The sequence below is a fragment of the Patiria miniata genome, unplaced genomic scaffold, assembly GCF_015706575.1.
Source record: "Patiria miniata isolate m_02_andy unplaced genomic scaffold, ASM1570657v1 HiC_scaffold_21, whole genome shotgun sequence".
In the NCBI taxonomy this organism is placed as follows: Eukaryota; Metazoa; Echinodermata; class Asteroidea; order Valvatida; family Asterinidae; genus Patiria; species Patiria miniata.
The window spans coordinates 440,374-464,159 of record NW_024037060.1 but is presented as its reverse complement, the minus strand read 5'-3'; the positions used below and the strand labels follow the sequence as shown (position 1 = coordinate 464,159).

Genomic DNA, 23,786 nt, shown 5'->3' with positions numbered 1-23,786 from the left:
GGAATTTCTTCTTTGAGGAACAACAAATGACAAACAAACATTTTTTCCAGATCTAAAAAGTATATTTCAACACAAATAAATCAATGAACTTAAGTTACATGTGTGATGCACCCACGTTTGAAATTAACTTCACAAAAGCAACTTGCTACACTTGGCCTCTATAGACCTTATGCATTGCAAATACAGAGGGCCTGCGTTTTTGTAATTCAACCTCAGCTACAAGTACAATGAATACACAGGTATACTCATGCCTGTCCTAGCAATGCGAAACAAGTGCCCTCTGATTCCACCTATTGCAAAAGGTCTATACTTTCCACAATACGACGTGAATATCATTTATAATCTAACATGTTGATATGTTTTCATCTTTCTTTTCAATTTACTTTATATTTCCTATTTTAACACAAGTAATATATCAGTACTTAGCTACTTGTTAGTTTGAACATTTCTTTGATTAAATGTAACATTTGTAATTACACACATGGAATGATATTCAGAGAACTTAAGTAGTGGTGAGAAAAGATCTATAAACAGTTTTCAAAAACAATTTTAAATATTCATGACAAATAATGTACTTGGGTCATACCGTGAATCATCCAACGAATGGAGGTGCCCATTGTGTAGACCAGCTGCATGGCAAGACTTTCAAGAGAATAGAATGGTGTGCAAGCTGGGACCAACATTACTAAACTTGCCTTGTAGTGTTTACAAGGACAATGGCATCAGCAATGTAACATTTCAAACAAAACAAAAATGGAAAGGAACCAATTTTCCACAAATACCATAGTAAAGACTGTTAATGCTTTTTTTTTTATACAGAATACAACAGTGAGGGGAATAAATGCTCCTCAAAAAGGCAAAATCCAAAGAACTTACTGGCCTTCTCCCTTTTAAAATCTGCCCACTGGCAATTGAATAGCGAATACAAAATAAAATCTTTCCTTGGAAATACACTCCAATACTTTTTTACTTTAAGTTTCAGACAAGAAATATTAAAAAATGTATCAGTTTGACTGAAAAAAGCAACTCATATTTCACCGTTGTTACATCTTAAACTCAAAATATAGACCTTTTGGAATGATTTCAATATACACAGCATTTTATGCAACCGTAGGAACAAAATAGAAGCGGTTTGCCTAATAAATCTCGCCACTTGTGGCCAAAATATTGGCAATGTCAACTTTTGAAAGTTAATTCCATTGCAGGCAAGGACAGATCCACATACATGATTTCAAACTTTACACATTTCAGTTGTTTAATGTTTTAGTTCACCTTTTTCTTTTGTGACAATATGTTGGTATTAAATCAAAGCCTGTGATGTATAATTTTGTGATCATGGGATTTTACGAATATCAAAATACATTATAGAATATCCTCACATGAGACAGCACTTTTATTTTATACTAACAAAACAGACATATTTTGTTGAACAACAAACTTTTAAATTTCTAAGCTTATCAATGATTTGTTACGAACATATTCTAACTACAGTTAGGCCTACAAACTTACGTAATTTGTGTCAACTGAACTTACTGCAAAACCAAGTTCTCAAACAGTTTTCAAGCAAGTAAATGTCACACCGACGAAAAACAGTTACCAAAAGAAAGACGAAATTTCTTTTCATCGTTCGTGTTCAAAAATTTCTAAATATTTTCAGCATTTCACATGAACTATTGTTATACCTCTGCCTTTAGGGTGGCATGCGTGGCTTGTGCGTTAAGCGCTCTCCTCTCACCAATGTGGCCATGGTTCGAATCCCGGCCGTTTTCAAAATGTCATATACCACATCACAGCAGTAACAATTCTTAATTGGTTCTAGTAAATTAACTTTTTATAATTTCACAGCCATAAATGTCAACCTGACCTCCGCCATGCACTGATATTTGCCAGAAAATGGTTTGAGAACTGTTTGACTGTAATATTTTAATGACCTACATATTAATACTTGATGGTCATCTTGCATTGGTAACTTGATCCTGCTTCACAGGATAACAGGGCCAATATCAGCTGAGGAAGACACAAGAAAGAGGGCGTTAAAAGAAACTTTGGAGGTTTTTGGTTTTTTTTGGATTTCAGGTTGTCGTCGAATTTCTGATTTTGCCAGCCAGCTCTTTGTGTTTTATTTTAAAGAAACTAAACATCATTCAACAATTAATGCAGACTCAAACATTTCTAAAAATGGAAGGGAATGCAATTGAAGGGCATGAACTTACCCCATGGTACTGTCTGGTTCCTTTAGTGGTGAAACAGTCGTACATTGGTGTGTGCCAAGGCGATACCGTGGTCATTGCATGCTTCGATGATGACTTGATCTTGAACAGCACCAGCGGGACTAGCAATGTATGTCACACCACTCTGATGTTGGAGGAAAAAGTCAATGAATTGAAATTTGGAGAAGCCATATCCTCCAGGAGTGAACTTCATTTGCTATTTCCCAGGTTTGCAGCATTGCTATTGTTGCTAGTATCACGACGTTGGGGGTGATCCCTGACTATATGTACATGCCACATCTGGTTAATGACACCTGACTAGCGGTAATTGGACAACAACATTAACAAAAGGGGAACCGCCAACAAAGGGCTGGATATCTCAGTAGAGCACCGGAATGGTAATCCGGTGATCGCGAGTTCAAACCTCTCTCAACAATTCATTGTTAAACTTAAAAAAAAAAAAAAAAGGCAATTAAATTTGTTATATTTGGTCTAATGAATAACATGGTAAAAGCCTTACTGGATAAATGACTTCCTGTTTTTTCTCATCTTTACTGAAGACAATTTGAGTAATTTATAACTCACCTGATAAGCACGATCAATGTTGTCACGGAAAGGAAAGAAGGCATCGGAGCTCAGGGCTACACCCTTCAGCTTAGACATCCACTCCCCACGCTCTGCCTAGAAATACACAAATGTGAAAGAATTATGAAACACTACGAGCTTTTTAACGCAAGTCCCAAAGAAGGTGCCTTTCCATTTATTTGACTCAGTCAGATGTTTCCCCAACAAAATGACAGATATAATAAAACTAAGCCAGCCTAGTAAAGCTGGTTCCATAGAACACACAAGTCATTTAGTTGATTCAGAATAGCTATGGAAGTCTCTTCATGTATCTGGGTACACAATGAGCCGGATTTAGCCCATTCATTTGTATTATGGGGTAATCCTATATGACAGCACTGCCCAGCTCACATGCGATAGTCAGCCAGTGAGTAAGTCAAGTCAGGGACATCGGTACAAAGAGAACACTAGGTTGGCGCTCTAGGACCAGCAAAAAGCTATTTGTCATTTTACAGACATTCGAAGAGAGGTTGCTACATCAAGGCTTGTCCGCAAGATCAGATCCAACCCTGAGCCGTCTCCTCAGTGACCTGGACTTCCACCCAAGGCCTAGACTCAAGTCTAGAAAGCCAATATGGTCCAACGTCCCGGACAGCACAGTGAGTGCAGAAGACACATGGCGCACTCGATGGCGAGGCCACACCGACGTCCCGAGCAAGTTCCTGGTCACCGACCCCACCATCCAGCTGCCGTGAATGTTGTTTCCTGAACCAGTATCCCTTCACTTGGCCGAGGACCCAGCGAGACACTGGCTTACGGACCATACAACGAGATTGCCATAGCATACGACATCATCATCATCATCATCATCATTTCACAGATTAACAAAGCTGTTTACTGACTGACAGATAGACCATCTCACAAACTAACAGATCGATCAATCAATCAACCAATGACTGTTTGATAAATTGATTGGTCGACTACTTGATCAGTTGATTGGTTGACCAATTGGATCAAGGATGGATTGACTGCTTGAATGACTGGCAAGCCAAATGACACACTGATTGACCGACCAACTGACAGACCAACTGATTAATGACTGTTATCAAACAACTCATTTGACATACGCAAGTCAAACAGATTCCTTACCTCCGTAAGCTGTTCAGGCACAGTCTGAAGGAAGCCCTCCCAGGTTTCCTTCCCCATGTCCTAAGAAAAATTGAAATAGAAGCATTCAATATTTGAAATACTTGTCAGTGGAACAAACATTTTCTCCAAAAGATGTCCTCACTTGTACCACTTGCTAGTTTATTTTACAAACAAACATGAAGATATACCATCTAGTAAGAATATTTTTGTTTTACTTCTTTCTATTTTTTGGGTGTTTTTTTTTTAGTATACAAATATAACATGGTTTGAGGGTGGACAGTCGATATTCGCTCCCCGAGGTATTGGAAGTTGACAAACTAGTTCTCGAGGCGAAGCCGAGGGAACTAGTTTGTCAACTTCCAATACCGAGGGGAGCTAATATCGACTGTCCACCCGAAATAAACCATGTTATATTTGTTTTACTATACCTCATACATATTCAGTTGCCGAATTTTGTTTTATTATTATGCACCTAAAACAAAATTCGGGGAAACTTGTACAGCTCACCAAAAGATTCAACTTCAATTACTAGTTCAGTTCGTTTGCAATATAATACAGTTACTACAGTTGTAAATACAGTTGTTTGCAATGTGTACAACTTTCTTTTGTACAGGAGACATCTTTACACGGTATATACATTTTCTCCAGTACGGCATCATTGAGCTCTGTAAATTAACATTTACGCGAACCGTGCAACCATGCATCTTTCCTGTGCGATGTTGGCGCGTGCGTACTGCACCCGTGCGACAGTTCCTCGATTGCTCTGTAAAGCGCATGCGTAGTAGACTGTCGCACGGGTAACCCATGCAACAGTCCACTACGCATGCGTATTTACAATGTGCATGAATCCTCGCGCGCACGTTTGGTAAACAGCAAGAATAACATCTGGCACGTGATGGTGAATTGACCAGTGAACGTTCGGCTCTCGATCATGAATATGTATGAGGTATAGTAATAACCACTGTTTCTTCCATTTAAATTGCTGTTGACTAAACTGTCAGACACTTTAAGCTGAAACTTGGGTGAGGACAATTATATGCAAACTCTCCACATTCTACTTGTCTGTGTCTGTGGTCTTACCTGGCCAACTTTGCCATTCACGTAGACGTCAATGACGTTGGACATCTCAGCTCTCTTGACGCCTTCCTTGAAGACCAAGCCAAGAACTTTAGGATGTTGTCGCAGCCACCTGAGAAGCAAAAAGAAAGTTGAACCCATCTTTCTTGTTCCAAATTCCTTCCATTTTATGGCCATACACTGTAAGTATCTTTGACAGCAAATATCGGCATTGACAACTCACCAGTTATTGGCCTTATCCCCAGCAAGGCGCGTGCAATGTATGCGAGACTGCTGGCCAGCCCCGCTTCCGATGACTTGACCATCACGAGCATAGCACACAGAGTTAGACTGGGTGTACTTGACGGCAATGGTGGCCACGATCAGATCGCGCAGGCCCTCTGCTGTCAACTGAAATGAGTGAGAAAAAAAGGCAATGCAGAGAGCTTGTCACTTCACAACACTATACTTTGGAATAGTGTTGGACAGTGACTGCATCTGAACTCACACCAAATCCAAACAAGATTTTTTGGTGTGGTTTCCATTCCTCTAACATGACTCAACAGCCTTTTTAAAAAGTGGAACAAAATGAGAATTTCAAAGCAATCCTACCTCCTTCTGATTGGTCACCACGTTGTTGAAGAGTTCCTTGGTCACCACGGCGTTATTACGCAGCTGCTGGAGCTGGAGGCCAAACAGGGTACGTGTCTCCTTATCATCAGGCTCATAATCAGGATCCATCTGCATTGAAGGAAATACATGGATTTAAGACAAGTCCTTGAGCAATGTACTTTACTTGTGTATCTCACTTGGTTTTTATTGTGCCCTTCATATACGTAACTATATGAGTAATATTGACTCAGTGTTGAATAAATCTACAAGCTTACTCTGGTGGGACTCGAACCCACGACTTTCTGCTAACAACCACAGATGTATTACCGTTCAACCAAATTTGGCATTGTTTCAGAGTTTAGGCATCAGTAAACTGATGTAGGGATTAAAAAACTTGCGCGCCCAAGACACAGTGGACCTCTAACATCCCACTGCCCCTACGGCCAGTAATGGCTACGGGATACCATTACCTATTATACGCAATTTGTGGAATCAGTTTTATGAGGCCTGCTTGTTCATGTATGTGACTAATTTTGCGTGGTTACAGATATACGGCCAAAACCTCTGGACTCCCTACCTCTTGCCATGATCTTAAATTTCTTTGAAGCCATTGGATTCAAATCGGATGATCCGAGAATTCATGGTCATTTTGATGAACTGAGTGATATCATTGCACACATGTTCCGTGTTGCCGTTTTGTTTGGAGCGGGATTGGCCATTGCCAGGCTTTGTCTGTTACTGCGGTAACAGTAATAATGCGTGGACACTTATCCCGTTGTGTGGAGCGGGATTGGAACTATGCTTTGCCCGTGCGTAACGGCGGGCCGTCTGGCATTGTCTGGTTGCATCGCGGTGTTTGCTCGGCGCGCGCCTGGACAGTGCGAAGGTCGGGGGGGGGGGGGTCGTAACTTTTTGGTTATGAGTGGTAAAAACCTGATTCAAAAATCAAGTTGTTTATTTTATGGGGATTCCTATATTAAGCATTTTGAAAATAAGATTTATAAAACATGCTAAAAGTAAATGATGTAAATCTTACAGAATAGAAACTCAAAATTTGGCCATTTAAGTTGTTGTATCTCCAAAGGGCAAACACCTATGAGCCTGATTCAAACGCCATTGATTTTGTTGTGTAATTTGCTTTCAGTGATACAAAACTTGAGATTTCTTTCTTTAAAAAATATAATTTGCCAGACTCCCTACAAGTGGAAACCCATTGCAAGCTGTAAATTTGTAAGCCAGGCACTCCAAAACTCAGTGAATTCAACTAAAAAGATGTTAAAACTCCAACATAATCTTAGCATTGTTTTAGTAATTTAAGCCTTGTTTTGATAGCTGGCCTTGGAGGTGGTGGCCTCGGCCTTGGCCTTGGCCTCGCGGTTGTGGCCTCAGCCTCGGCCTCAGAGGTTGTGGCCTCGACTACAACACTGGTAAACAGGAGGTCCCGTTAGTGCTAACAGTGATCGTTCCCATAAATGTAATGCAGCCCTGGTTAGCACACTGTTAGGTACCAAGCCCACACTATGAACTCCACGCATGACCAGTCACATGGCACTTCATGACTACATGGGACAGCTCAATGTATAGCACACCATGCATGTGCACACTGGTTCAAGGGGTGTGGCATACTTTGGCAATCCTATATGTACACAAACCCATGGGGCCTTTTGTGCCTGCCTGGAATACAGACAATGCATTCAGTCCTACCTAACTCTCTCTTTGTAACAATTGATGGAGTACTTGTGCCCAGAGTACATACAAGTCTCAAGTTCCATGTGTGTGATACGAGACCTCCTAATAACACAACTTACCGTCAGGATGCAGTATTTGCCACCTTTCTTCTTGGCCAGAATTTCTTGGGCCTCAGGCTCGTAGCCAGGGGCAATGATGCCATCAGACACCTACAAAAATACAAGCCCACACTTGTAAACTAAGTTTCCAAAAAAAATAAATAAATAAATAAAAGAAGCATGCACATGGCATACTGCCATTGAAATTTTGGGCTATTTTTCAAAACCAAACAATTTGTCACCCGTTATAGACCAATCTACACAAGCTATCACTTCTATCATGGAGGGCCCCCTTGAATGGCGAAAGCATTGTGCTAGCTATTGTTCAGACAATCCTGCATGGGGCAGTTGTTTTGTACAGTAGCCAGCATATGCTCGCGCCATTACAGAGGGCCCCGTGGAGGCATAGTGAACACGTTTCTGGTTTTTGTCTGTTACTGAAGACTGCTGTGCAAGATAAGAACTGTGCATTGTGATTGGCCGTCAATCTTAAGTTGAAATCAATGTCACCAAGTATTCATTGAGGGATCCACTGACAGAACCCTTGTTCCGGTTACCCATAACCCTTTGCAATTCCAGCACAAGATTCTGTGATGGCAGATCAACATGTACCTCCACACTGGTTTAAAATGGGTGGGTTGTATCACAAGATATCTTAAACTCTTTGCAACTGAATGTTGCAATTTTTTGCGTACACAGTTTACATCATAAAACTCTTGTGGTCATATTTTGCGATTCTTAAAAAATGTCTACTGAAAATGTAACTTTTTTAAGAGTTGGTAGTTTAACCCAATAGTCACTGTGTACCACCCCAAACCACACTGCCTATTACTCCCTATACAGACCCCCATTGCCCAAGCACTCTATGATTTCATGGATTCTTCCGGGAATAAGCACAGTGTTACTGAATGTTGCACTTGTGTTAATGAGTAAATCAAGAGTCTAAAAAATTAAAGAAAACTAATCATTGTTTTATTTTGGACATACTAACCTCTTTGGCTAAAATCTTAGCTGTTGGGACATCACAGATGTCGGACAGAGCAACAAAGTCTCCAAAAGATGACATGCGGTCAGCACCTTGGAAAACAAGACAGGATCCAATTTACCTTTATATAAAAATATTGAGTCAGATAACCAGCATGTTATTGTCCTTTTGATCTCTGACATGCAGTCAACTAATGCAAACAATGCATTCAATGTGTATACATACTTGAGAGCTCAGCCAATCAGAATACAGTACAGGCTGATTAGACTCATGTATTAAAATCCGCCCCCGATGTTTGGCCAATGCAACATCCGTGATTTTACAAACAAATATCTACAATGCGGTATGCACGATGCAAACAGCAAACGCATACAGTGTGGCATTGGAGAGGTGCACATGTTTTTACCAAAGTTCATGGTGGTTGAGCATATGTAGTCAATACCATATAAGCAGCTTTGAAGGTGTTGCCTCTACTTGTATTGACACTCACAAGTTACGGGCCTGATTTCATGACTCCGCTTACCACAGCATTCCATGCTTACGATCACCATTTTATGCTCAAAGTGCTAGCAGAAAAGTTCTGTATTAGTTCTGTCAGCACAGAATCCTTAGTTATGGGATGCTGCATGTTCGCAGAAGCCAAAATTCCTTGCTAATGCGTAAGCAAAGATTTGTCTGCTACAGTAATCAGGGATGTTCACTTACGCTAGGCAGAGCCGTGAAATTGGGCCCAGATGTTCAGTCTAACTTCACCTTCAGACCGCATATGAATAGTACTTGGCTATGGCTCGCAATGACACACGCGCTATGGGAGTGGCTGTAGCCACTTTCCATAAACAGTAGCCTTTATTTTACACGCGGCCTTACACTCACCTCTGGCCCTAGCGTAAGCCGTTGCTAATGGAGTCAGGGGCATCAGGTCTGCTACCATACACAGCTTGGCTTGTTCAGGACTCAGCTCCACACCGACTGCGGCGCCTGGGTCAAGCAAACAAGAAATGGAACATCAGGGCAAACATCTCAGGCTCAGATAGACTACAGTGATAGCGGGTCAAAGTGAACTAGACAACAAGTATTTTGACAATATGAAACAAGTGTAAATCAAATTAGGTTGTGCCCTTCACTGACGTATAAACACTGTATACTCCGTGTGTTACCTCCCGAGTGAAAGTTGGGGGGGGGGGAATGAAAGAAGTGTGAAAGAAAAATGGATTTAAACCCAATTCCCTAGATTTTTCCTAGAAAAATTCTGAAAACCTCCAAAATCTGTCAAAGTGCAGTAAACCATGGCTTATTCTTTTTTTCTTTATTTCAAGATTTTTCATGTAAGCCCCATGTTAAGTAACAGTTGCATTGGGCTCTGTGAAGTACTTCCTCAAAGTTATGAAAGAAAGAGTCAGGGGAGACCACTAGAAGAGACATTTAATATTGTGCATATATACAAGTCATGCGTACTTAACATCTCTTACGTACCTGCAGGACTGACATGTTTGAAGGATGAGGCAGCAGGCATCCCCAGCGCGGTGCGCAACTCCATGACCAACTGCCAGGCGTTGAGGGCATCACACAGGTTGATGAAGCCCGGCGATCCGTTCAGGACCTTCAGGGGCAACTCCGTGCGGGTGGTGAAGAGCTGGGCAGGCTTCTGGTGCGGGTTGGTGCCGTAGCGCAGCCCAAGCTGAGACACGCCGTTGCCGCAGTACTGCTGACGGAAGAAGTCAGAGATGGCCTCGTCGTACAGGGCGGTGTGGGTGAACGCCTGGGGGTTGGGGTTGGAGAAAATTACTATGTTAAATGGAAATCCAGCAGAGGAGATTCGGGAATCTCTCATAGGCGGGGAAAAATTGACAAAAATGGCTTCACAAAAAGGAACTAGCACGATCAATTTTGTGCTGCTAAATGCAGAATGTTTAACCTATTCTTCCACTGGCTTAATAGATGTCATTCTTAAGAACAAAATTTTACTTAGTAAATCCTTTCTTCTATCAGGGCAACAATTGAGCCCAACATTGAATTTACATCACCCCAACGCAAATTCCATCTTATCAAGTGACAGTCAGTCAGTCAGTCAGAAAGTCAGTGAGATACGTAGGTACAAAGAGAACTGTAGGCCGACCCCCTGCCCCCAGCAAAACACTGACAAACAAGGGCTGCATTCCACTCAAGCAAACGTTGCAAACAACGTTTGCAAAATTTATGCGCATAACCATTGGGAAATCGTTGGCAACGTTTGCGTTGTTTGTGTATTAAGTGGAACGCACCCCAGATTTGCATTTGGACGGATTAATACAATTTATTAATCACATCGTCATTTAAAGAAATTAAACTGAAAAACCTCATTTCAGAGCAATGGTTTCAGAATGGTGTTTTGAAGTGTGCATTGTGTACCTTGACAGCCAGTTTCTGTCTGGTCTCCAGTTTAGTGTCCTTCTCATCACTGCTTTCCAGCTCAGCTAACACGCTGTCACGGATGAAAGCAAATCATTGATCACTGATTTATAATTCTGACATCTCAATTTTGTTTTTGTTAATGATGGATTAGGCAACTCAGAATGCACTACGACAAGATTCTAACATCAAAATTTATGTTTAAGAAAATTATAATCATTAAGTCCAAATTAAAACCCTCATACAGCCAATCAACAAAACCACGTACATGGACATGCATGTCATGATTGAAGAACACAATAATGAATGAAAAACAACCTTTCAAGAAAACCAGACACATTAAAACAAAATTATAAACAATTTTTTTCCCACTAACAGTATAGTTTGATATTCACTGAGCTGCCACATCAACTTAATGTTTTCTTTATCACTGCTATACTACAACGCTCAAAGGATATTTGTGTATGTGTGAAGCCGCCTCCTATGTGGCTGAGGCTAAGCCTGGTCCAACATACACGCAAGACTCTATTTTGTGGGCTCTTGATTTTCCCTCGAAATGGTGAAAATGGAATGATTGGCAATACCTGTTGTAGTCACTGGGGTCACACACCACCGTGACCCTAGAGTGGTTCTTGGCTGCAGCTCGCAGTAAAGTCACACCACCTGTTAAAGGGATAATACAAAACTTGGGTCAAAATTCCAGACAAACAGTTTAACAAAAAATAGAATTTAGATCACTAATAATTTTTGCAATCCAAGGTTTTTGTACTCTGCAAGCACACAGCTGTTTCGTAAGTGGGAAGATGAATACAAAGATCAGAGTGCAACTTATGACGCATACCAAATTTTTTTTTTAAATCATTGGGTTTATTACATTTATTTAAAAAAGTAAAAAACACACTGTGGATTCGAAGATGAAGCAGAGCATTTTGAAGAATGCTACTTGTATGCCAGTTCCACATTCAAATTATTGAATTACCGAGGTTTAGCTGCAGCTAAACAAGGAAGGCCATAACAGAGCCAATTAAGAATGATAACTAATTAATGATCCACAGAAATGATCCACAACTCCTACTCTGTAATCTCCTTGACCACTTCTGGATGAAGGAAGTATCAGATTTGAAAAAAAAACATTTTCAGTTTTATTCACTGAGCTTCTTGGTACAAAAATAAAATGTTGATTTGTAATGTCTGTGATACTGGAATTGCCCTTAACAGAGGAATTTTGAGAACAAATTTTAACTTTTTGTTTTAAAATGAAAACATCAAATACTTCAAACCACCCCCCCCCCTAACAAATCAAGTCACTCACCGATATCAATCTGCTCCACAGCTGCTGGCACTGTCACATCTGGCTTAGCGATGGTAGACTCAAAAGGATACAAGTTACATGCCACCAACCTGTGGAAAAGGGGGGGGGGGGGAATGATAAGCACATTGTGAAACTCAGTAGTTGTGAGAACAAACAATACCTATTTTTGATCACATGAACTACCGGTCAAGTCCATCAAAAGTCCTTGACAAGTTTTGCCACGAATAACAGGAGAAAAACAATAGCAAAGAAATGCCTTTGTAAAAATTATTTGAACAGCTTGTGACTTGACTGAAGACTGGAGGACTTGTGATGGACTTGCCGGTAACAATATTGACCAGTAGTCTCAAAAATAAATGAAGAGTTTTGTGACAGCTTATGCTCAGAGAACCACTGATTTTTCATTTACCTGACAAACTTGAATCCTTGCTGGTTCATATCTGCCAAGTCCTGCTCAATCTTCCGGGACAAAATACCTGAATAAAGAAAAGAAATTGAAACCAATTGAAAGGAAACCAACTGGCAATTACGGGACCAAATTTTTTGATGCACTCCAAGGTGACCTTTCATAGAGTGTACAATTTTACAACTAAGGTTATAATACTGTATACACCTTGCAGATTCACCAGTATTAGATTTGCTAACAATATTCCAATCCCAACACTCGAAACCTGCAGAAACTAAGCAGCCTATTGGTAAGGGAGAGTAAGCCCCATAATGTGAAGTTATAGCGACTTGGCTGCACCTGGATTAGTCCTGCAAAATCCTCTGAAGCTCTGGGAGGGTCATGGGCATCTTAACCCCAATTAGAATGAGAAGGAGGGGGATGGGGGGGGGGGGGGGGCAACGACGCCAAATTTGCCAACAGACCACTCCATGTCGGCAGGTAGCCAGAAGGGGGAGGGGGTGTTTGAATACCATCTGAATAATGGGGGTACTATTCAAAGCAGACAATCTTGAACACTATTGGACAATACGTTTCTCTATTCACTGCGGCTTTAATTTGCAGACAGGACATTCTGCCGGCAAAAGGGATAATGGACACACCCCCACGCATCCCTTCAAGTGACACCCATGGGGAACGGTGTGGGTAATTTAAAAGTCCCACCTGCATGCACAGCAGGATGCAAGGTCTTGACTCGTCCGCCCAACATCTCAGGTGCTCCCGTTACCGAGGCAACATCACTGTTGAAGATAGCAAATAAACAAAAATCTACCTTGATTTTCTTCATCAAAGTTTGATGTCCACAATTTGGCCACCATTTTCTGACTTCATGAAATTTAAATGGAACGGTTAATCTGGTGGGAATCTGCAGAAGTTATATGTTAAGTGATTAATTCTGCAATAGAACTGTGGCTCAGAGAAGCACTATGAATACCTCAGGTTTTTCTAGGAACTACACATCACACAGATGCACGTCATGTGTTAATTTTCCCATTAACTAGATTCTGGAGTCATTCTGAATGAATGTGACAGTTAATCTTGTACAGTCACTCAAGCTTTTCATACAGCCAAATCTTCTGGCTTACAACTTTGAAAATTGGACATGTTTTCCTATGGTTAGAATCTGATATAGGTTGGTTGTGATACCCACTGCTGTTTCAGATTGGTACCAGCCAGCAGACCCCAGCAAGCTCGATGGTCGACTAAGACAGGAGGCCCGGGCCTGGAGTCCTATTAGAGTTTGTGAATTTTTCTCACAATCTTTCGGAACAATTAGAAAAGTAAGTTGGCGAAGGGCAAATCCCAATACTGAACATTTTCCTACCTGACTGGAATGCCAGCATCTTTGATGGCCTTGGCGGTACCTCCTGAAGCCACGAGCTGGAGGCCAATGGCCTGTAATCGCTTGGCAAAGTCCACCAGGCCTGCTTTGTTGGACACACTCAACAGTGCTGAGAGAAAATTGAGAAATTTACAAAGTTAATACGGTTCAAAACAAATGGCTCAAGAGCTGTCATGGTCAGTCCGTGATACATACCCTGAAATAATGTGACAGTTACATTTCAAAGCAGTTTTTGTGATCACTTTTGAGAGCTCCAGTGCCGGCCGGGACACAGTGCATCGCGGAATATCACTACGGCGGGTTATCGCATATCAAACCTTAACAACATCTAGCCCCTACACTAAACATGCTAAAACTTGTAAAAGAAAGCCGGAGCAGGTTAAATTAAATAGGATAGGGCCTACACTGCCTCAATTTTACCAACCTGAGGCCACCCATGGTTAGGCCCATCCGAAGCACTCATTAGTTGAAAAAATAATTCATGGTACTGGTATTTGGGGTAATGACGAGTAAGTATGACTGAGAATGACTTGGTATATCGTGCAGTGCCCCAAATTCGCGCTGCCCAATATTCGCGCAACCACCTTTCTCGGCTCGTATCTTTTTTTTCACACAACATGGACCGACATCAAATCACCGTCGATGATTCATCGTCACATAGCCTTTCTTCTCAATGCAGTTATAATATAGAAATCAAAAGCTTTTCCGAGAAGTAACTTGTCTTGAATGAAATAAAAGAGACAGTAAATTATTGCCGTACTGACTAGATACAAAACAACATTATTGAATAGCCCAGAAAACTAATAAAAACATCGCTACGAATTTCCAATCAGTGTCGCCGTCCAACCCAGAAACGTGAAAGATAACTTCGGTGGACTTTCATAAAACAACAGAGGGCGTAATCAGAATTAAGGAGCACGAAAAACGATGTGCGCCTTATATCGCATTATTATTTTACGATCTGTTTCGCCGAGATGCAAATTTCGGTACAGAGTTGTTTGCTGGAATGAATATGCTTTAATATATATTTCTGTCGGAATTAGACCTAATCATAATGTTTAAAGTACCCCAAAAAGTAGGCCAATACCAAACATCAATGAAAGAGAATTACAGGGTGTAGTTGACCTTAGAAAGTTTGGTTTGATATAAAATCACATTGCCCAAAAAAGTGGATGATTCCCCAAAACAGCGTGCTGTTATTTGTGTGTAAATTTCCCATACATTTGAACACATCAATCAAATTTTTTGTGACCGCCTTTTTTGAAAAGGTTTGACATGTAATATCACATACAGGGGTACTTTTGCCGAGCTCCAAACATCAGTACAAGAGAATTGCAGGGTGAAGTTGACCGAATAGAAAGTTGGTTTGTTACTGAATCACATTGACGAAAAAAAATGTGGATTCCCCAAAACAGCGATGCCATTATTTATGTGTAATTTCCCATATGTTTGTACACGTAAGCAACTGAAGTGGTCACAATTATTTCAGCCAAATGGAGCATAATTTTAAGGCCAAAAAAAATTTCAAAACTGCAATAATTTCACAACTGCTTGCCCTATGAACTAGTATATCACTTGTTTAATTGCATTTTGAAAGCTCTTTGAGATAAACTTAATTCTACACTATCGAATCAACTTTGAAATTTAATGATTCTACCTACCAAAATCGAAAAAAATTCATATAAGCCTAGGCCTATTTCATATTTAAACAAACAAGTATTTAGTAACAATGCAAACAAAAATTAGTTTATCAAACTAGAGACCAAAGCTGTGCACATAAACTTATCCTTTATTCAACAAACATCGATCCACATTGTTTTCAGAAGTAGGACACAATGGACTCTATGGAGTCTCCGTAGAATGCCACGTTTTCCTTTCGTGCGCGAATTATGGGCACGAAACTTTCGTGGCAGCCAATTTGACTCATCTGCACTGCAGACGACGACGTTCTTGGTGCTTCCTTGACATTCGATATTGTTAAAATGATTTTTCCATGTAGTTTATTAGCCATTCCTAGTCCTAGCCTATGGAAACATGCATTGTCAGCCTGATTATTACTACTCGGGTCAAGTCAAGACCCCCATTGGTTTGTACGCAATATGCCAGGAGAAGAGATACAAACATTTTGACCAATAGTGACCTCTTAAATAGTAGGAGGGTTAATGTCCATAACTGTGTAGGTTATGCAAGAAAAAATCGGTCAAAGTACTAAGTGCGCGAAAAATGGTCACACAAGCTGACAAGGATACTTGTCATGCTTGTCTTGACAAGTTGAAGTTCTTTTGAATTCTTACCAATTTCTCCACTTGCCATGACTGTATATGCTGTTATATGAATCTCTCAGTCTCAAACGGTATGGATTGTGTACTGTCTGAGTATTATGTTGTGGGTGGTACACACGAGTTATCAACAGAATAACAGAGTTATCAAGCCTGCCTCAAACTCTGAGTACTCGTTTGTACTGCATACACTGTCAACTGAAAGGATATTTTTTTGTGTACGAGCTTCTGTCGAGCACGTGTCTCGGTGCTGAAGGCGCGCTAAAATATGGTATGGTCCCCTTTCAGCATGACATTTACAAAGCATAGATTCGAATTGCACAAAACTTGTCGTACGTCATGTGTTCAGACTGATTCTAGCCATTCGGGGTGCACTCGAGCAACCAGACCTACACCTATTCGATGGCACAGCACCCCTAGCAGGAACCAGCCTAGTATAGGGGAGCTCAGCTTTAACTGTTGTTTGGGGAAGCACATATTTTTATACAGATTATTTTGGCAAAATAACCTTCTAAAAATAAAAAGTAAAGATAGTATAACCCATATATTGTAGTGAATTATTTTTAATTTCATTAACAATCTATTAGAACAAAGTACTTGATTTTTATCGATTGTTAGTTTGCATGTTCTTCACTGCAGGCCAATTTCCCCTTATATGCCAATGACGCAATTTCCAAGATGGCTGCGCCCATGGCACGTGCGGCAACGAAAGCTTTCGCAGGTTTTTCAACGAAGTTATTGAATACGACAGGCAGCCAATACTGTCAGTTATGTCATACTGGGCATCGTTATGTTTACAGATCGCGCTCATGTGCGAACTTTCATACTTCAGTGCTTTATGAACAGAGGAAACGAAAACGAAAGCCCAAACTGGCAAGTCAGTTGGAACTACGTGAGTGAAGCATTAAAAAAGGGGGCGGGGCATGGGAGGGGGTATTCGATCATGATTATTAAATTATATTTAAAGCTGTCATCGCCAAGTGTAAATGAGAGTCAGGTTGAAGTCTTAAAAAAACATATATTTTTGGCAGTGGATATTTTGCTGGAGACGGCCAACCTTCCTTAAGTGAACGTTAGCTTGCCGGATATGCACTGAACATGCGCAGTTACTGTTTTTTTTTACTTAAACATTTTCCGGTTATGCCGGTGACAAATTTTAGTCTGGCTCCATGCCAATATTATCCTTGTAACTTTATATTCTCAAGATGGGAATCACTGAGACCATTTTATAATTTCGGACTTTATTTCCCTTTTAAAAAAAAAACCCTTCAGAGCCACAAATCTGAAAAAGAAAATGTAATAGTCTGCAATAAAATGTTTGAGACAAGTTAAAATAATAAAAGAAGTTCTTATTTTTTGGGGATGGGGAAAAAAAAACTTAGAAATGTGGTGGGAGTTGGGTTCGAACCTGGGTCATCCCACTCACGAGAGCCGTTGCTTATCCACTGCACCAAATGTGCTACACAACTGTTGGTGGTAATCTTATAATTCAGCCCTATCTTAGAGAGTACAGCGCTCTCTGTTGATTTGGATTGCCGCTGGCAAACCTTTAGCACTGTTTAGTAAATGTTAATTTGTTTCAAGTGACCTCACCGTTGGGTTTTGCTTTATTTCCACAGCAACCATTCTCAGCGAAGAAGGTGAACAGGCCCTTAAGGACTTCAGGAACCCCAAGAGCTGTCTGCACAATGTCCTGTCGCTGGTGGCCAAGGAGGGAAAGGCTAGCAACATGTACCAGTATAAGGTACAGCCGGCCCCGGGGATGGGCAACTTGGTGAAGCAGAGTGTGCTGAGAGTGACCTGGCCCAAGGAGTTCACTGTGGTGGGGCTGGGGACCAGACGGAGTCAGGCTGAGAAGATGGCCGCCGCGCTGGCCTGCGCAAAGCTCAAGGTGAGGTTCACAGAATTGGTGACCAGCTTAAAAGATGTACGTCTTGCTGTTCAACAGATTGAAAAAAAATTCCCCTCTGGACAAATGTTCATGTTGTACGTTTATTTTAATGAACAAAAGAAGAATTGTTGCATCTAGGGACTGACCATGGACAAGAGAGGGCGTTTTTTCACAAATGTCAAGAACCCATGGATGGGACGCACAGCGTACATGTAATGGTTTGTGGATTTATTGTGCGAAGTACGCAATTTATTTTATTCTGAATGTGCACCCAGCTGTAGCGTCATTGCATGAGCATCAGGCTCCAACAGTATCGCATTAGAATGTCGCTCCCAGAGGTCTCTGTGAGCTTTCTCTTTCTTTATCAATGGGGGGGGGGGGGGGGGGGGTGTAAGAGTAGCATCTGCTACCCTCTTAAAATTCTCTTAAAACAAGACTTTTACTTGAGTTCTGAACAAAAACAGATCCACCCAGCAAGTACACTGGTTCCCAGTTCCTACATTTTCAATTCTCACAATCTTCCCTGTGGGCAATGTTTTTGCCGCCAATTATTTAAATTTTGTCAAGTAATCACATGGATTACAACACTTAATAGACTGAATGTTGTTTACTACTTTTATGGCGTAAGCATTTTCTTTTATGGCTTAAGCATTTTCTTTTCTCCTGACGACGGGCAGAGCATACTGTTTGAAACGTTGAGTCCCTCTGGTTCTTTTCAGAACCACACATACTCACAAAAGAGATTTATTCACATGGTGCTACCGCAAACTTATCTTGTCTCATTTTCTTTTCATCTCACTTTCAGGAGGTTGGGCTTCTGGATGAGAACAACAAACCTAGGATCGCCGGGGAGGTGCTGCACAGCAAGGAGGAGATCAAGGAGCAGCTGTGGAGAGAGAGTCGTCCAGACTGGATCGGGCTGGAGCCGGACCTTGAAATGGAGGTCAAGCAGGTGCTACGACATGTGAAGGTCAGTATTGGTCTCGTTGACCTCCAAACCCTGCTTGGACTGTGCAGTATGATCAGTCGCAGACCCGCAGACAGTCAGAAATTAACTCCACTGCCTCTCCCATAACTTATACACAAGTACAGGCCAGTCACCAGCAGTCAGATGACTTTTCTTGTAGGCACTGTCAACAGACAAAAGCAAGTAAATGATAGGTACAGCTGGCTTATAAATCTCCTACAGACGAAGCATAGCTGTTTCAAGTTAAATAAACAGTCACTACCAGTCAATGTTGCTTTTTGCAGACAGGGAGCACTCAACTGCTAATCCTGTTGCTGTTTTTTTCCATCCAAAGTCAATTACACCTGTACCGGTTTATACCTGGTAACCAATTCTCTCTACTACTTACTCCACAGATACAGCGTTTGGGCTCTGAGTATAGGGAACCAGCTGAAGATGCTGAAAGCCACACCGAGAGTTTTGAAAATCTGTTTGATTTTGATGATCCGGAAGATCTGCTGTCAGATGTAATCACGGGGAAACCTTACCAGGAGATAACTGAGAATAGAGCAGAGTGGAAGAACAACTTCCTTGCTGAACAACAACAGTTACTGGACGACGGGAATGACCAAAACTCCAATGAGAGCAGCATCAGGGCGGAGGCTCTGAAACTCCCCATCGCGGATATGAGGTCAGTGCTCCACATTCCATATATCAAGAAAATGAATAAGTACAGTGTGCAGTATACAAATTATGAATGTTTACGAGTGCAATGGTAAGAATGATTTCATGAGGTGACAGATGGAATGTTTCCTTCCACTCGGCAAATGGAACACATTCCATCCGTCATTGAATGAAATTATTCTTTCCATTGCACGAACGTAAAACATTCATTATTTGTTTTACAATGTATATAACACCTGAATATATCCTCATCATCTGATTGGTCCGAGCCTCCCATAGTGTGACTGTGCAATGGAACTTCTATTTTTGTTGTGCGGCCATGCCATGGGTTTGGCTGAATAGTCAGTGACATGTGGACAACGACCTACCAGTCAGCTGTTGGGAATTTATTCAGTTGTTGTATAATATACCCTAACCTTTGGCAATTTTCAGTTCCAATGCTGTTAAGAATTCCTATCTCTGATTCCCAACCTGAAAGCCATGGATAATTATCTTTTCAATCCTGTCAGAAATGCATCAGTGAAAAATTTGGAACCCTCTGGAGTATTTTGTCTAGAAACCCTTTGCAAAAATAACTTCTTCTCCGGAGGTCACAGGTTCGAACCCCGCTTGAGTTAATTTCTTTGTTAAACTTTGAAGAAATCATTATAATGTACCTAGTCAGTTTCCCTTTGTGGTTTATTAAAAAAAAACTGAAGTTAAATCTTCCTGAAATGAAAAGAACTTGTGACTGTACTGTGTTGAATCGTTGTTTTAGGAAGGACATTTTAGATCTGATCCGTGACAATCAGGTCATTGTTCTGTCCGGCGAGACAGGATGCGGCAAAACCACTCAGGTACCTCAGTACCTACTAGAAGAATGGATACAACAGGACAAAGGAGCTCACTGTAACATAGTAGTTACCCAGGTATTTATGCTTAACAAACGGGAATTGTTGTAACCGAGTACATCACAAAGTCCACTTAAAGTAAATCAAAAGTCAGTTCACATCTAAATTTGCTAAGTGAAATTGGAGTCTGTTGTTGACTCACAAATATTTTAGATATATATATATTTAATTGCACAACTAATTCTATTTTGAATGTGTACAAATCCGTAGCGTCTTCGCTTGAGCATCAGGTGCTGTTAGCAATGGCATTCGAAAACTCTCTTTTTGTAACCGTTGAGCCACAATATTTGCACAGAAAACATATCCATTGTAGCCATTTTTCAGTGGTTTTAACATGAAATTATGAACATTTAATCGTCTGAAAGTTTGCTAAATTAAACCACAATATTTCATACTTAACAATATAGGGACTCTAGAATTATAAAAATGCAGATGTTGATAAAGTTCATTACAAGATCTAAGCATCTTACAGGACATTGCTAAGAAACTGCTGCATTTTTCCCCCTCACCTCTTGTTCTTTAAAACACTTACAGCCGAGAAGAATAAGTGCTGTATCTGTTGCGGAACGTGTGGCTCTTGAACGCGGGGAGCGAGTGGGGAATACGGTTGGTTACCAGGTTCGTCTCAATAGTAAACTGCCATACAACAATGGCTGCATACTCTTCTGCACCACCGGTATTCTGCTCAAAAAGCTGGAATCTAATCCAAGTCTAGCAGGTGAGATGATTGTCGTGGGTTTTGTGGGGTCAAAAATTATTTGGTCAATTGGATGTTATTTTTTCGAAGATTGTATTTTGTACGTTCAGAGGCAAAACATTGGACTTTCAAGTGGCTGAGCATTTGTGAATGGATCCCAAGAATCTTTTCACTTTTTGTTTTTCCTTGAAAACACTTTTATTGTACGATTTCAATTATTTCTTGAAAACGTGTGCAGTTGTGTAGTAGACATGTCAAAGAATACAAATATCGGAAATAAGTCACCCCAATCGTTTTTTGGGTTTTTTTTCACATTTTTCTCCACCATGGCCCGTGCCAAGTTCCGTCTCATATTGCCAGGACGCTTCACGTACGTTGTGGATGGACTGTTCCTATTGATTTCCATTGTGAACGATTCTGTTAAAAGGCCAATTAATTTTAATTTTGGTTAAATTTCAGGTATCAGTCACATCATAGTGGATGAGGTTCACGAGCGAGACATCAACACAGACTTCCTTCTAATTCTCCTCAAGAACCTTCTCCGGGATAACCCTGACCTCAAGCTGATCCTGATGAGTGCATCCATCAACGCTCAGCTTATCTCCTCCTACTTCAACAAGTGAGACAGGATGTTTGCATGCGTACTTTTGTCTGGAAAATACAGAACCATTGCTCTCTATCTTCACCTTAACACATCAGGCCTTTTAAAGAAAAACAATCCAACTTTAAGTAGGCTCAAGACAAAAGAAAAAAACGAAGATAAGAACAAAACTTTCTGTTTGTTTTTGAATTCATGCCAAGATTGAAGTTTAGGATACTCTTTTGGAGCTACATTAAGTGTTTCAAGTTTCATCTTCTTGGTGAAAACTACTTGAAATGTTCTTGGAAATTATTGAGCAATTTGCACAAATATCAACTTTTCCTTTCAATCTTTTAAAGATGTCATGCAGAATTTTTAATGAATAAACATTCAGCCGCTTAGCTGTTTGATTTAGTAACTTGGTCATTACGGGGTAAGGTTTTGCTGGATTACAAGTTTTGACGATTGTCTTGCTCATGTTGATTGCTTCCATTTTCTTCAGACATAAAAATGTTGTTTATTTTTCCCAAAATATTTCTGTTCGTCAGCTGCCCCATGATCAGCGTACCCGGGTTTATGTATCCCGTCAAGGAGTACTATGGAGAGGACATAGCGAGACTCCTCATGAAGAGGAATGGTTTCCTTCGGAACAGTAACCGGAAAACAGAGTTGGCAGATGATGAGGTCGTCCGACCGTTGACTGATGTGGATCTGACTGTTGATGTCATCAAGTTCATCGATGCTAGCAGGCCTCCTGTAAGCCAAGAATATTGCTCCTTCAGCACCCTAAACAAAACTCACTTTGAATTATTGGGGGAATCTGCCTTATATACGTAGCTTATACATAGTGCTTTTTACGGAAGGTCTCAAAGCACTCAATAATTATTACCCCTTTTATTCAGGCAGTGAGATAATTTTCCTGCAGCAGCTAGAGAACAGTGCAATGTGATCTCTATTCTCACAGGTACCCATCTATTCTCCTGGGTGGAAAGAGGCAATTGTAGTCAAGTGTCTTGCCTACCATCACAACAGTCCCTGGAATGTCAATCTTAGGTTTTTTCCTCCCACCTGTGAAAATGTCATTTTCTTCCTCATCTTCTATCAAGTGATCCGTGAAGGAATAATTTATGAGACTTCCATGGGACATCCCATCCAATATCAAGTACTACTAATAACAAAGGAATAGTTCAATAGATTTATGTGTTTCCATGCCAACAGGGTGCCATTCTATGTTTCCTCCCTGGCTGGCAAGACATCCGATCAGTCTGCGAAAAGTTGGAGGACGTTTGGCCAAATGTAGGTATTTGTGAAAAAAAAAATTAATGATTTTCGATAGGAGATTGCTTCTGGGATCTATAAATTTTGTCACTGGGTTTAGCCCTTTAGCAGCATGACCTGAAATGTTACAGCTATCAGATTCCAACTGGCCAGCCAACACCTTCAAGCTCAGTTGTGTTGTTAAAACATCTCTACTTGTAATAGGAAAGTTGGGGTTCCAGTCCCATCTCAGCAAATTTGTGAATGGTTTTTTCTTGCAAGCTGTCATACAGTAATGCTCTGTGTTAGCAAGTTAAGTAACTAAGATGTTAATTTTGTCATAAGAGATTTTGAACTCCAGAAGATGTTGATTTCATGAAAGATTTGCTTGTTTGTTGGCACCATTGATCTCCATTAGTTAGACTGGATAGGACACGTGTATACTTGCGCACAATGAAGATTCGGAAAACGCGGACACAAACATGCGTGATGTGCGTGTGCTGCATGGTCTGCGTGTGACGAACGCATTGCAAACTTCAAACCCTCACCGATGACTACTCGTGTGTGCACAGGATGGAGGGCGCTGTGTCCTATCCAGTCTTACTAATGGAGATCAGTGGTTGACACGCAGCATGCAATACACATCGTACTTTCAATATATATATTCATGTTTTTTTAACCCTTGTTTTTTTTTTTTATTTGGTTTTGTGTT

At 40.8% G+C, this 23,786-nt stretch overlaps 2 protein-coding genes across 2 annotated transcripts in view; one reads left to right on the top strand and one right to left on the bottom strand.

The window, feature by feature from the left end:
- Window positions 1-40: 40 nt before the first annotated feature.
- Window positions 41-16,421, bottom strand: LOC119729575 (bifunctional purine biosynthesis protein ATIC-like). The gene is made up of 18 exons (XM_038202188.1): window positions 16,145-16,421; window positions 13,833-13,959; window positions 13,172-13,248; window positions 12,473-12,539; window positions 12,064-12,152; window positions 11,336-11,414; window positions 10,752-10,824; window positions 9,837-10,122; window positions 9,237-9,341; window positions 8,370-8,455; window positions 7,400-7,489; window positions 5,592-5,720; window positions 5,224-5,390; window positions 5,004-5,112; window positions 3,924-3,983; window positions 2,796-2,891; window positions 2,214-2,355; window positions 41-2,007 (listed from the first exon to the last, which is right to left on the bottom strand). Exons 1-17 carry the CDS (start codon window positions 16,161-16,163, stop codon window positions 2,236-2,238), a joined length of 1,779 nt encoding a protein of 592 aa, XP_038058116.1. The 5' UTR covers window positions 16,164-16,421; the 3' UTR covers window positions 41-2,007; window positions 2,214-2,235.
- A 351-nt stretch (window positions 16,422-16,772) lies between these two features.
- Window positions 16,773-23,786, top strand: part of LOC119729574 (ATP-dependent RNA helicase DHX30-like) — a 32,164-nt gene continuing 25,150 nt past the window's right edge. The window contains exons 1-9 of the mRNA XM_038202187.1: window positions 16,773-17,021; window positions 17,749-18,020; window positions 18,826-18,990; window positions 19,383-19,657; window positions 20,408-20,558; window positions 21,075-21,258; window positions 21,697-21,856; window positions 22,366-22,573; window positions 23,036-23,113. Of these exons, the coding sequence (XP_038058115.1) occupies window positions 16,808-17,021; window positions 17,749-18,020; window positions 18,826-18,990; window positions 19,383-19,657; window positions 20,408-20,558; window positions 21,075-21,258; window positions 21,697-21,856; window positions 22,366-22,573; window positions 23,036-23,113 (1,707 nt within the window). The 5' untranslated portion in view covers window positions 16,773-16,807. The remainder of the gene's footprint in view (window positions 17,022-17,748; window positions 18,021-18,825; window positions 18,991-19,382; window positions 19,658-20,407; window positions 20,559-21,074; window positions 21,259-21,696; window positions 21,857-22,365; window positions 22,574-23,035; window positions 23,114-23,786) is intronic.